At 42.7% G+C, this 14451-nt stretch overlaps 1 protein-coding gene across 1 annotated transcript in view; it reads left to right on the plus strand.

The window, feature by feature from the left end:
• The first annotated feature begins 7324 nt into the window (after positions 1 to 7324).
• Positions 7325 to 14451, plus strand: part of LOC311099286 (whirlin-like) — a 138072-nt gene continuing 130945 nt past the window's right edge. Inside the window, exon 1 of the mRNA XM_084139997.1 lies at positions 7325 to 8298. Coding sequence (XP_083996123.1) covers positions 7552 to 8298 — 747 coding nt within the window. The 5' untranslated portion in view covers positions 7325 to 7551. The remainder of the gene's footprint in view (positions 8299 to 14451) is intronic.

A 14451-nucleotide genomic window follows, 5' to 3' on the forward strand; every position in this document is an offset into this window, starting at 1 on the left:
GTGTGTGTGTCCTGAGAGGTGTCTGGGCACTCAGCTGTCTGCCTGTAAGTGCAGAGTTATGTTGTGTTGTGAGCAGGCTGTCTGTAGATGTGATGCCATGTGGCACATCTCTCCGTCCCTATCTCTGTCTACAACAGAGGCTAACCGACTTTGCTCTTCACAGTCAAGTGTGACAGGTCCCAGCCCTGCCTTCCCTCTCTACAATATAAATACCTTTAGCGCTTTCCAGTCTGCTGACATTTACTGTTCTCCTATGATAGCCTACAGTAGCTGTTGAACATGTTAATCCTTTGTTTACCTCTTTAAACCTTCCCAATTCAAAGCTATCACTTTGGCCTGTAAATGTGCCATTTTCAATCTGAGCACATTTGATATATTCCATGTGAGATGTCAATTTTTTTCATATGTTGTATTTTGATTGCATCAGAGCAGAGAAGCAGGAATTGGCATGAAGCGTTAAGGCTTTGCCGCATCTCCTGTGTCACTGCTGTTGATGCTGCTCTGCCCCCCCCCCCCCCCCCCCCCCCCCCCCTCAAGGGGCCTCGTCTGTCTCAGGACTTCTCCATCTGCCAGGACAGAAACAGTCTGCCTGGAGAATAACCCTGGTTGGATCTAATTACAACTCTTATCAGTTCCTGATGGGATGGGCTTTGCTGTCACATCAGCAGCGCAGGGCAGACTGTGAAAGAGACTTTTGGAGAACATACAGCACTATACTATATAACTTTAATGGCCCTAATTTCCCTCATAGAGTTCAGTTTTCGGACTCATATTTGTCTTATTATTAGCAGGAAAGATTTTATTTGGGTGCCGAGGATTATGGGTACTAGGCCCAGGGGAAGCGCCAGGGGGCTTGCTGCTGTATGTCTTGCTGTGTGTGTCTCTCGGTGATACTCTAGCAGGCAGAGGCTTCTGGAAGCTTCTAATTGTCGCCTGGAGAGGAATTTTAGAGTTTTCACAAGCTGCCTGTGAGCCCCTTGCCAAGAAATTAGGCTCTGAAAGATCTATGAGGACACCCACAGAAATGAGTTACCCTCAAAGCATATCCAGCTCCTTTTCCACATAACCACTGAAAAAGTCAAAAGCTTACTCTTGCTAAAAGTAGTGGTCTGAGTTTCAAAGTGCAAGTACAGTTGCCTACATTGTGGGAACTGTAGTAAAGAGAGAACATTTTAGAGGTACCACATAAAATGTACTGTTTGTTAAGGATATCTCCAAGGATATTTAAGAGCTCCTGCACATTGAGAAGCAGAGTGTTTCTGTCCTGGCAGATGGAGAAGTGCTGAGACAGACAAGGCCCTGTGTCATTGATATCCAGTAAGATCAGTCATAGAAACATCTTTATCTATGATATAAGTGCTGTACTTCCCAAAGGTAGTGAAAGTCCTGAAACTATCCTCCTCCTCCTGTATGGGATGATCCATGGGCAGTGCAGACTGGCAGAAAATAAAAATGGGCTGGTGAGATCAGTTAAATTTAAGTTGAGTTAAATACATCTGAGCCGAGACCTTGGCTCCAGCGCCGTGGCCTAGACTTGGTTATCTATCATGGAAATGTCAGGTGCAGCGCCAAGCTTCCTCAGATGAGAAATTAACAGAGAGGAGGTAGGAAGAAAGGAAAAAGATAGATTTGCTCCGGTTCCTCTGTGTCCTGTCCAGAGTTGACACCAAAAACAAAGACAACCCAGCAGTCAGGGTCGTATTCATTAGTACACACCGTAGCAACCATTTTGCAACGGAAAACATTTTTCAATGTTTCTTATTGGAGGTTCAGGTAGTCCCTGCCTTTTTAAGTCTGTTTTCTTCCTTTTGGTTTCTGGCAAATAACCCTGGTGACTACTGGCCAGTCTTGCTGACAGATTGACCATCTCCACTGTATATAGCCATGTTGTTTTTATTCATTATTCACTGACACTATTTCTATTAAATTTTTTATCTGATCTTTGACTCTGCATTGTTGGAAAAGGACCCGTAAGTAAGCATTTCGTTGTTAGGCTACACCTGTTGTCTACAAAGCATGTGACAAATAACATTTGATTTGATTTAATCCCAGGAGATTGGCAGTGCTTTCTGTCTGACAAGAAAGCTACACAGAGGATTGAATCATGAGTCACACCTATGCCAATGGGATAGACAGGCAGCCTATCCCTGTGGACCTGCAGTCTGCTCAGTTTGCTGCTAAAAAGCTAATGACACACACCGGCCCTCCACATCCGCCACTCTACACACCATAGTCTGGCGATGTGCGTCACACATCTATGTATATCTTCATCTGGGTGATTTACAGCTTTGTGGTGATTTAAGTCAGAACCTCTGTCAGACAAATTAGGCAAAAACAAGGCACAATACACTGAATACATTGAAGTGACTTACTGTATACAAAGACAGATTGATACTGGGTAAACAATGGAACATTTCCCAAAGGACTTGTTTTTGTTATTCCTCATATCATTCCACTAATGTGATGAATGCAGTTTCCTAATGAGTTTTACTGGACTGTTAGTGTTGCTTCAGAAAAAGTAGATCCATTAATATAAATTAAATGACTAAAATGTAAATGTAAAATGTAAATGTAAATAAATTATGCATTGGAGATGCCACGTTCTATAATTTTCTTCTTCGGCATTAAGGGGTAGAATACACAAATTCCCTTAGTGCATCTTCATTTATTACATTTCCGTTGTCTCTGGTCCCATTCTAATAGGGAAAAGTGTCAGACCAAGATGTACTTTAACAAGATGAAAAGTTCATCACAGGGGAGCTACCATAGACTGTGAGCTAATCAGCTGGAAAATTGTTCACTTTGTGTAGTGGACGCTGTGGAATTACCTTTTTTATCACACTGATGTGTTTAGAGAATTCAAATGGATAAACGTAGAAACCAGCAATATGCACCACACGGTCTTCTGCACAGAGACACCTTGGATTTACCCATTATTGTTATGCTGTGAGCGTGATCGAAATATGTCAAACAAATCAATGATGAGAGAATAGTCTGATTAATAGTTCATGGACACAGACATGGTGGCGTAGCAGGAAGATCGGAATGCCGTGAACCAAAAGGTTGTGAATTCATTTCCCAGGTGAGGACATGTTGAATAACAATTACTGTATAAATGAACATGCACAATGTATTCATGTATGTCAACATGTGTCAAATATGTTGAAAACAAAAGCACTGTGTGTGTCTAACTCATTCTAAAGCCTTTTTCTTTGAAAATGCCCAAATAAAAATGTATAGTTAAATGAACATATGAGACAAGTTGAGCAAACACATAATTTTAAGTTGACAGAATTTTTGCCTAAGTTTTCTCATGTTGGAGCTATATTTGGGCCAACTAAAAATGTTAAGTTCAGGTAACACTTTGACCGAAAAGTTGAGTAAACTAAAAAAGGCTGTGGAACCAGTTACATAATAATTAGTTGAAACAACTAGATTTTTTTTTACAGTGTATAGTAAAAGAATAGAGCTTGTTCGAAAAACACCTTGATTATTTAAGAGGATTGTGTCTCTCCCTGTTGTCCGAGGCTGAAGCAATCAGTTTAGTTCAGTTCAAGTTGTTTGTCATTTGTCAATATAAATGTGTTGGAAGTCTTATTCACCAGGGCCCTTCCAAGCTGAAGGCAGTTATTTGTTCCTGTAGAAGTGGTTTCACACAGGCCTAACCTAGAAAATATAATGATGGGATACAACATGATCAGGACCTGTATTTGTAAGATAGGCACTGAATTGTCTTTATTCAAAAGTTCCGCAGCTGAGGGTGTGCAATTTATAGTAAAACTAGCAGGGTAGCAAACTACCATTACAGCCTTGGTTGGTTTTCATCTTCATACAGCATTTAGAGGAATGAGAGCGGAGAGCTGAAGTAAATGATTCCTACAATTCAATGGTGTAGCGAGCATTACCTGATAAGTGCTTGGCTTTAACAGGGATACAAATCAAAATAGAGAATGATTGGAGATGGGGAGGGATGGAGACATATACATCTCTGTATATGACTAGGGAGAGATCACTTTGGATAACACACAATGCAAATTTACTTCCTGCTGTTGTGAAATGGACCAAAAATAAATGCATGCATGAAATACAGGATAAGAATAGTTGCTAATCCCCAAGGAACTCTTTCTTCCAGTTCAACAGCCTTTCAAACTTAATTAATGCACTAAGCTCTCAGTCAAATGGCTTACCAAAGTCACTAGCATCCGACTAGCCTACCTCTGGGATATCATACTACTCTGTGTATCAGAAGATTTGTTATTAACTGTTAGGGAAGGGGGATAACTAGTCAGTTGCCCAACTGAAATGTCTCTTCTGCATTTAACCCAACTCCTCTGAATCAGAGAGCTGCCTTAATCAACGTCATCGGCGCCCAGGGAGCCGTTGTTGTTGGGGGTTAAATGCCTTGCTCAGACTGGCACATCTTTCCACCTTGCTGGCTCGGGGATTCAAACCAGCTACCTTTCGGTTACTGTCCCAAGGATCTTAACCGCTAGGCTACCTGCCGACTGTTATTAACTGTTATTAACCCATCTACGACTACATCATCAATTTCTATAATTAAAAAATCTGCAACAAATTGGCCTGTCTACTATAGAAATTGGAAGGTAATGGCACTGGGAGTAGCAATAGCACACTGTTATGATAATATAGCGACTTTTTTAGTTTTTAGAGTGGCTGATGTTGCTTAATGGAGTCCATCCCAGCGGTATGGAGGGAATAAACAGTTTCCATTTGCACAAAACTGATGACTGGGGATAGGACTGAGTCATATTCAACTAAGCCTATTACATAAAGCACTTAAGTCTCTTTCTCAGTACAAAATTATTAAAATAATCAGGAACAGTTCTGTCTGCTACTTATATAATTCTTCATTCTCTCTGTCATTCACAACTGTTGATAGCCAAAACCCCTTGACACACGCACATACACACATACACGCGCACACACACTGTCCATGGTGCTGAATGTTATCTCATTTTCTGCAGCTCTCGCTCATACACACACACACACACACACACACACACACACACACACACACACATACTGAAGTCCATTCAGATGGCTCTGTCAGAAGGTTCTTATTTTTGCACCACACAGTTGGTGGTGGCTTACAGCGGCCTCAATTATACTTTAATTGTCTGCCACTATGAACTATAAGGATTAAGATTTGTCTGTCCTTGCAGTAACATTGAAAATCAAGTTGATAGCCAAAGCCATTAGCTGTGCCGGTGCTGTAAGGGAAGAGACTTGTTAATTGCCTCTCTCTCTCTCTCTCATCTTTGCTTATTGTAGTGGATTTTTTTTTGTTTGTCACTCTTTCTCCATTCGATTGTGGATGCTCTGCTTTATAATAGTGTTTTACTTTGCTTTCCCTCAGCGATCGCCTCCTAACTCCTTTCATTAGTGCTATCAATCACTCCCCCTCTCTCTCGCTCTGACCCGTACCCCACAGCTCAGTTTAGTGGAGACAAGGACCCCATTCCTCATTATCCTTCACAGGTGAACCTTTACTGAGAAGGTTGGATCGTATCTCCCAGAGCCACTGGACATCTCTCAGATTAGCATAATTTAACATGGCTGTGCTGTAGTCTCATAAACAGATCTCATAGAGCACCTTTGGAAAGAGAAAATGAGTTATTAACATACTAATACCATGTTGATATGATGCACGGTGCATGGTGCAAAGTGCAGTTCTATTGACATTGTTATTGAACGATTCCTCTCTGGCAAACATGGATGCATTCAGCAGGACACCATATTGTGGAAGAGAGAAATATATGATTTAGAACAAACCTCTCTGAGTCTGACATGTAGAATCATGTCAGCACTATTTGTGACATTTCTATCTGCAATGTTTGCCTACTGAACATGACCCTGCTCTGCTGTCATGTGGTTCACTTGTGTATTTGTTTACTATTTAACTAATTGCTTTCTGTCCCATCAGTCAGTCAGTTGAAGCAGTGGACCAGCAGGCTAATTCTGTCCAACGATAATCCTGTGCTAATCCAGTATCACAGATGGCCTATAATTAGAACAGCTAGATGTGATGTCATCTGTAGATTTGTGCCTCCAGCCATGCTGCCCACTCAAAGATAACAATGTCCACTCACTGAAAACAATCTGTGACTAGAATTAGTTATATTGTAATATCTCTAATATCATATTGTTTTATTCGTAGTCTTGGTTGAAATGTTAACCTTGGGCAAACATTTTTTACTATGAGAGATGTGTCATTCTTAGACTTTTGGGATGTGTCTATTCACAGGGGAATGGAATACATTGTCTGTGCACTAAAGCCCATGGAATTACATAAGATCTCTGTGGTAAAGCCAATTAAAAAAGCAGTAATTTCCTTGCTCACTGCATATTGATGCATTGTGTATTCGCATCCTTATTATTATCCATGCATCTGTGCGTGCGTGCGTGCATAACGATTGCGTCAATCTGTAGTGCGCTTCGAATATTGAACTTTTCAATCAAACTAAAAAGGTATTGCCAATTAGAGCTCTGTCTGCACTCGGTCGACCCCACGACTGTGTGTTGTTGGTTACCAAGCAACTTATTCGCTCCACACCGTCGGCTGCGTCATTTCCTCCTGACAAGCAACTGGAGAGAGGGAGCGAGACATTACAGCAGCGTCTATCTGCTCGGAAAGCTCGCGGAGACGCATCAGCCGACTAGGTCAACGCAAGAGGGATATAAAGAAAAACGAACAGGATTTTTACAACTCTGGATTACTTGAAAATGGCTGAATTATCTATGCGTTATTTGGAACACTTGTAAAGCTCCGGCTGGATATATTTGGATAGACAACTCCATAATATGAACTTCGGTCGCCGATAGAGGAACCAAGCAAAATAACTTATATCAAGAACATCGCGTGTATTATTTTCAGAATCTACCGCACACATAATAGTAGGCCTAAGTTTACCACTTGATATTCATGTATAGTAGAATTGTTTTCTTTTTTGCGCTCAAGCTTTTCTCTCGTGCCTGTTGACGAGGTGATATCTGTGGATACTGGAGAAGCAGCTCGCGGGCTACCCGATCTCTTCATGCACAAAAGCAAGACACGAGCTAATGACACAGAAGCTTGTCGTGCTCACCATTAAGCTTTCTGACAGGGAAGTGTTGCGAGTTTTCTGACCAAGGTTCCGAAATGTTTCTTCTATGTGCGTTAGTCTATTTCAGGTGCCTTTCTGACGCATGATTAGCCTAACTTATTACGCATTAGGCCTACTGAAGTTCTGATGTTTGGCTGTTATTAAACTGCAAATCTGATGAATATGTTCTTTAATTTGTGTTTGAAATTATAACATTGTACTTGAGTTGTTTATTTCATTACTCGAGGCTGCGTTCTAAGACTGTTGGAATTCAGCCGGTTGGATAAGCCAGACCCAGGCTCAGACCTAGCCAATATGGCTATTAGTGGAGTGGACGTCCTGCAGGAATCGCTATGCCACACTTCATTTTAAAGGAGCACAACACAACGCTGTCAGCCCCTAATGCCCAATGTCTCCCCGCTCCAGTGTGGCTCTGTGACCCAGTCACATGTCTAGAATGAGCACGGATCTAGAGCGTATGTCGCTCAACTCCTCCTCGGCCAACTCGGTGGCTTCGAGTGCCCGCACGCTGTCAGCCAATGTCAAGAAGCTGCACAACGCGCTCAACCTGCTGCTGAACGAATTGGAGCGGGAGCAGTTCATCCACTGCCTCAACGTGTACCACTCCAAGCGTAATGTCTACGACCTGGTTCAAACCCTCAAAGTCATCCTCAATGCGCCCAGCAAACGCCAACTTCTGCCCATGCTACGGCAGGTCATTCCACGCTCCGATCAGCTTTTGTTTGACCAGTACACCTCGGAGGGCCTTTACTTGAAATCGGATTTACTTGCCAGCAATGGGAGCGCAGAAGCGTTGGGCGAAGTTCCCAGTGGGAGTCCAACTCTTCCTTGGCATTTCTCGCCAACGCCTCCCGGATCTCAGGTTGCGCTGCGCGGCTCTGCGGATAGTTTCAGCACCAGCGGTGATGGGACAGCTCTCCTCGTCCCGCTGCTCGGGAGAGCCTTTCTGCACGAGCCTCCAGGAGAGGTTCGACAGGTGAGCCTGAAACGGCACAAGAGCAACGAGGGCTTGGGTTTCAGTATCCGCGGCGGCTCGGAGCACGGTGTCGGGATCTATGTGTCTCTGGTGGAGCCGGGATCCCTGGCCGAAAAGGAGGGACTAAGGATTGGGGATCAGATTATGAAAGTCAACAACACAGTGTTCGATAAAGTCACGCACGCTGACGCGGTGAAGGTAAGTGTTTGTGTGGGTAAGTGTGTGTTTGTGTGGGTAAGTGTGTGTTTGTGTGGGTAAGTGTGTGTTTGTGTGTTATATTAACTCTCACGTTTCAGCCCAGCAATGTATAGCATGTAATCACAATACAGAGCTAATACACAGGACACCACACACAGTACACCACAACACACACACACACACACACACACACACACAAACATACACAGAAGAGAGTGAAAGGAAATTCTTTAAAACAGGGTTCAGACAAAATTGATAACTTTTCTTGCCTTTATAGCAGCATTGCTGGTTTACAATATGTTTTACTCCCACTGTACAGCCTACCTCTACTAGCTCTCCCCTGCTCCACTTTTATAAACTTCCCTGAGGATCTTAACTGTGCAGTCTGTCTTGGCTCTGCTTCCGGAGTCTGTGCCAGGGTGGGCCACACAGTCAGCGCTTAGAGCTTTTTTAGGATAATCTTTTCCGTGGCACGCTTGGCGGCGAGGAACAGCATCGTGACGGGAACTGGGTGGTAAATCCTGCCATCCCGTGGCCAGCAGAGAGAAAGAGACGTCTGTCTACCTACCGCTTCATCAGATTGATCTGAGTCTCTGACTCAGTGATGAAACAGAGAAGGCTGGAGATCTCTCTCTCTCTCTCTCTCTCTCTCTCTCACAATTCAATTTAAGGGCTTTATTGGCATGGGAAACGTATGTTAACATTGCCAAAGCAAGTGAAGTAGATAGTAAACAAAAGTAAAATAAACAATACATTTTAACAGTAAACATTACACTCAGAAGTTCCAAAAGAATAAATACATTTCAAATGTCATATTATGCATATATACAGTGTCGTTACAATGTGCAAATAGTTAAAGTACTAATGGGAAAATAAATAAACATAAATATGGGTTGTATTTACAATGGTGTTTGTTCTTCACTGGTTGCCCTTTTCTTGTGGCAACAGGTCACAAATCTTGCAGCTGTGATGGTACACTGTGGTCTTTCACCCAGTAGATGAGGTAGTTTATCCAAATTGGGTTAGTTTTCGAATTCTTTGTGGATCGCTGTAATCTGAGGGAAATATGTGTCTCTAATATGGTCATACATTTGTCAGGAGGTTAGGAAGTGCAGCTCAGTTTCCACCTCATTTTGTGGGCAGTGTGCATATAGCCTGCCTTCTCTTGAGAGCCAGGTCTGCCTACGGCGGCCTTTCTCAATAGCAAGTCTATGCTCACTGAGTCTGTACATAGTCAAAGCTTTCCTTAAGTTTGGGTCAGTCACAGTGGTCAGGTATTCTGCCACTGTGTACTCTCTGTTTAGGGCCAAATAGCATTCTAGTTTGCTCTGTTTTTTTGTTTGTTCTTTCCAATGTGTCAAGTAATTCTCTTTTTGTTTTCTCATGATTTGGTTGGGTCTAATTGTGTTGTTGTTGTTGTTGTTGTTGTCCTGAGGCTCTGTGGGGTCTGTTTGTGTTTGTGAACAGAGCCCCAGGACCAGTTTACTTAGGGGACTCTTCTCCAAGTTCATCTCTCTGTAGGTGATGGCTTTGTTATGGAAGGTTTGGGAATCGCTTCCTTTTAAGTGGTTATAGAATTTAACGGCTCTTTTCTGGATTTTGTTAATTAGCGGGTATTGGCCTAATTCTGCTCTGTATGCATTATTTGGTGTTTTTCGTTGTACACGGAGGATATTTCTACGATATAGTCTCAATTTGGTGTTTGTCCCATTTTGTGAATTCTTGGTTGGTGAGCGGACCCCAGACCTCACAACCATAAAGAGCAATGGGTTCTATAACTGATTCAAGTATTTTTAGCCAGATCCTAATTGGTATGTCAAATTGTATGTTCCTTTTGATGGCATAGAAGGCCCTTCTTGCCTTGTCTCTCAGATCGTTCACAGCTTTGTGGAAGTTACCTGTGGCGCTGATGTTTAGGCTGAGGTATGTATCGTTTTTTGTGTGCTCTAGAGCAACGGTGTCTAGATGGAATTTGTATTTTTGGTCCTGGCAACTGGACCACCATTATATTTTATCTTACTGAGATTTACTGTCAGGGCCCAGGTCTGACAGAATCTGTGCAGAAGATCTAGGTGCTGCTGTAGGCCCTCCTTGGTTGGTGACAGAAGCACCAGATCATCAGCAAACAGTAGACATTTGACTTCAGATTCTAGTAGGGTGAGGCTGGGTGCTGCAGACTGTTCTAGTGCCCATGCCAATTTGTTGATATATATGTTGAAGAGGGTGGGGCTTAAGCTGCATCCCTGTCTCACCCCACGGCCCTGTGGAAAGAAATGTGTGTGTTTTTTGCCAATTTTAACCGCACACTTGTTGTTTGTGTACATGGATTTTATAATGTCGTATGTTTTTCCCCCAACCCCACTTTCCATCAATTTGTATAGCAGACCCACATGCCAAATTGAGTCAAAAGCTTTTTTGAAGTCAACAAAGCATGAGAAGACTTTGCCTTTGTTTTGATTTGTTTGTTTGTCAATTAGGGTGTGCAGGATGAATACGTGGTCTGTCGTACGGTAATTTGGTAAAAAGCCAATTTGACATTTGCTCAGTACATTGTTTTCACTGAGGAAATGAACTAGTCTGCTGTTAATGATAATGCAGAGGACTTTCCCAAGGTTGCTGTTGACGCATATCCCACGGTAGTTATTGGGGTCAAATTTGTCTCCACTTTTGTGGATTGGGGTGATCAGTTCTTGGTTCCAAATATTGGGGAAGATGCCAGAGCTAAGGATGATGTTAAAGATTTAAGTATAGTTAATTAGAATTTGTGGTCTGTATATTTTATCATTTCATTGAGGATACCATCAACACCACAGGCCTTTTTGGGTTGGAGGGTTTGTATTTTGTCCTGTAGTTCATTCAATGTAATTGGAGAATCCAGTGGGTTCTGGTAGTCTTTAATAGTTGATTCTAAGATTTGCATTTGATCAGCCAAAAAGATTGGAGAAGTGGTTTACCTATACATCTCTGTTTTGGATAGATAGCTCTTCGTGTTGTTGTTTGTTTAGTGTTTTCCAATTTTCCCAGAAGTGGTTAGAGTCTATGGATTCTTCAATTACATTAAGCTGATTTCTGACATGCTGTTCCTTCTTTTTCCGTACTGTATTTCTGTATTGTTTTAGTGATTCACCATAGTGAAGGCGTAGGCTCAGGTTTTCTGGGTCTCTATGTTTTTGGTTGGATAGGTTTCTCAATTTCTTTCTTAGGTTTTTGCATTCTTCATCAAACCATTTATCACTGTTGTTACTTTTCTTTCTTTTTTCTTTTAGAGATTCTTAGATTTGATAGGGAAGCTGAGAGGTCAAATATATTGTTTAGGTTTTCTACTGCCAAGTTTACACCTTCACTATTACAGTGGAATGTTTTGTCCAGGAAGTTGTCTAGAATTGTTTTTTGGTAGGTTTTGGCACTACTTTCCATCCGTCTATAGCATTTCTTAATATTATTCAGTTCCTTTGGCTTTGATGCCTCATGATTGAGTATTGCTCTGTTCAAGTAGACTGTGATTTTGCTGTGGTCTGAGAGGGGTGTCAGTGGGCTGACTGTGAACGCTCTGAGAGACTCTGGGTTGAGGTCAGTGATAAAGTAGTCTACAGTACTACTGCCAAGAGATGAGCTATTGGTGTACCTACCATAGGAGTACCCTCGAAGCCTACCATTGACTATGTACATACCTAGTGTGCGACAGAGCTGCAGGAGTCGTGACCCGTTTTTGTTGGTTATGTTGTCGTAGTTGTGCCTAGGGGGGCATATGGGGGAGGGAATGCTGTCACCTCCAGGTAGGTGTTTGTTCCCCTGTGTGCTGAGGGTGTCAGGTTCTTGTCCAGTTCTGGCATTTAGGTTGCCACAGACTAGTACATGTCCCTGGGTCTGGAAATGATTGATTTCCCCTTCCAGGATGGAGAAGCTGTCTTCATTAAAGTATGGGGATTCTAGTAGGGGAATATAGGTAGCACACAGGAGGACATTTTCCTCTGTTGAGATAATTTCCTTTTGAATTTCTAACCAAATGTAAAATGTTCCTGTTTTGATTAATTTAATAGAGTGAGTTAGGTCTGCTCTATACCAAATTAGCATACCCCCTGAGTCCCTTCCCTGTTTCACACCTGGTAGTTTGGTGGATGGGACTACCAGCTCTCTGTAACCTAGAGGGCAGCCAGTGGGTCTGTCTCCTCTATACCATGTTTCTTGTAGGATGACAATGTCTGTATTTCCGATTTCTTTAGTGAAGTCCAGATTCCTGCTCTTTAGGCCAAAGGCAGATGACCTCAGGCCTTGAATATTCCAGGATGAAATAGTGAAGGCTTTGTGTTCCATAAAGTGTCTAATGTTGTTGGTTGTGTGGGTTGTCCTCAGGCCAGTAATTGCTGTTGTCTGAGCTGCCTGTTTGTGGATGGCCGGGGGATGGGGGGAATGGAAATGAGGTAGTAGTTAACCCAGCAGCTGGTTTGGGGCCCACCAGGCATGCTGTTAACTGGTAAAAGCCCTCCAGGCATGCTGTAAGTCAGGCCTATTCTGATCAGCAGAGATTGAACTTTCTCTAGCTGACGGTGCAATGTTATGACGGTGCAATATTATGGCCATGATGAACGTACAATGCCCTTTGGCTGAGCCTAGGGGCCTGTCTGTGTGTGGACTGCATGTGTAAGGAGCAGGTACATGACTGAGAGTAAGGTCAACAGCAAGATTGGACACTTAACTAGATTTCTTCTTCTTCTTCTTCTTCTTCTTCTTCTTCTTCTTCTTCTTCTTCTTCTTCTTCTTCTTCTTCTTCTTCTTCTTCTTCTTCTTCTTCTTCTTCTTCTTCTTCTTCCATCATCTGTGTCCTGAGGTTAAAATGGCAAAGTGATGACAGTGTATTTATTATAAGAGGACTTTTAGAGTGCTTCTGTTGCCTATTCCTTATAGCTCATGCTACAGTATAGGGTCATACTGAGTGGTCATAGCTCATATCCAAGAGACCACAATTTGTAACGTAGGTCCACCTTTTAAAATAATTGAATGATCTGTCCAAAATTCACCTCTCCCTACTCAAGAATACATTTAGCAGAAGTGTAAACGTTGCAGAAACAGCACTGAGCTCTGTTCATGATTTACAGATATGGACTTTGGCTGCAGCTCAACAACTCCTATGTTTTCTGCCCTAAATAATTGTGGTCCAGGGTTTCTTGGCTCACCACTTGTTCTTTAAGTACAGGACCGGCCCACTTTCGTAATGATGCGGGGGTGTGCCGTGCGTCATCCTCTCCACACAGATAGCTCAGGAGACAGAAGAGACCAAAACAGAGTGCTGAGGCCAGCTGGGGTATGCTGTGGTCACTTGAGTCCATTCCTTTTTTTTATTACAAAGTGAATTATTTATCAAATGCTTTAATTACACAGGCGGAGACTAATTCCTCTTGCCTTTGTGTGACTGTGCACCGGTTTAATTAATATTGAAATGTTTACCGCGTTGTGTTTGGAGGACGGGGAGAAGAAGGAGAGCAGAATGAAGAATTCATCCCAAATGGTACCCTATTTCCTATGTAGTGCACTACTTTTGACCAGGGCCCATAGGGAATAGGGGGGCATTTGGGACACAGACGAAGTCACATCCGTCTCACTGATCACAATTTATGCCTTTACAGCCATGGGAGAAGATGGGGCTATCCTTCACACAATCTTTCAGCCATCATCTTTACCCTTTTTCTCATGTTTTCACTGTCACTCATACTCAAACTCTTTCTTGTCATCTTTCTACTACCCCCATTTTCTCATCATGAACAGAAAACACATACATCTCTCTCTTCCTGCCACCGGCTTAAATTGGTCACAGGCACACACACACACACACACACACACACACACACACACACACACACACACACACACACACACACACACACACACACACACACACACACACATAAACACTGGCAGACTCTTTGCCAACATTCTTCATCCCCTGTCTGTCTTAAAGTACTGTTTGTATTCACCTCCAGTCTCTCCTGGGATCTTCCACAGCTGCCCTACCAAAGTGATTCCATTGTGGCTATCTAATTGTTTTACAATGGACTGCAAGGGTGGGTCAGTTCACAGCCAAGGTGTCTCTAATCCATCACCTGGTCTCACTTGTTCTCTACAGGCAGAGTATCGCTGGTCTAGCCATTATTATCA

This window comes from Coregonus lavaretus, assembly GCF_964263955.1.
Source record: "Coregonus lavaretus genome assembly, chromosome: 24".
Classification (NCBI taxonomy): domain Eukaryota; kingdom Metazoa; phylum Chordata; class Actinopteri; order Salmoniformes; family Salmonidae; genus Coregonus; species Coregonus lavaretus.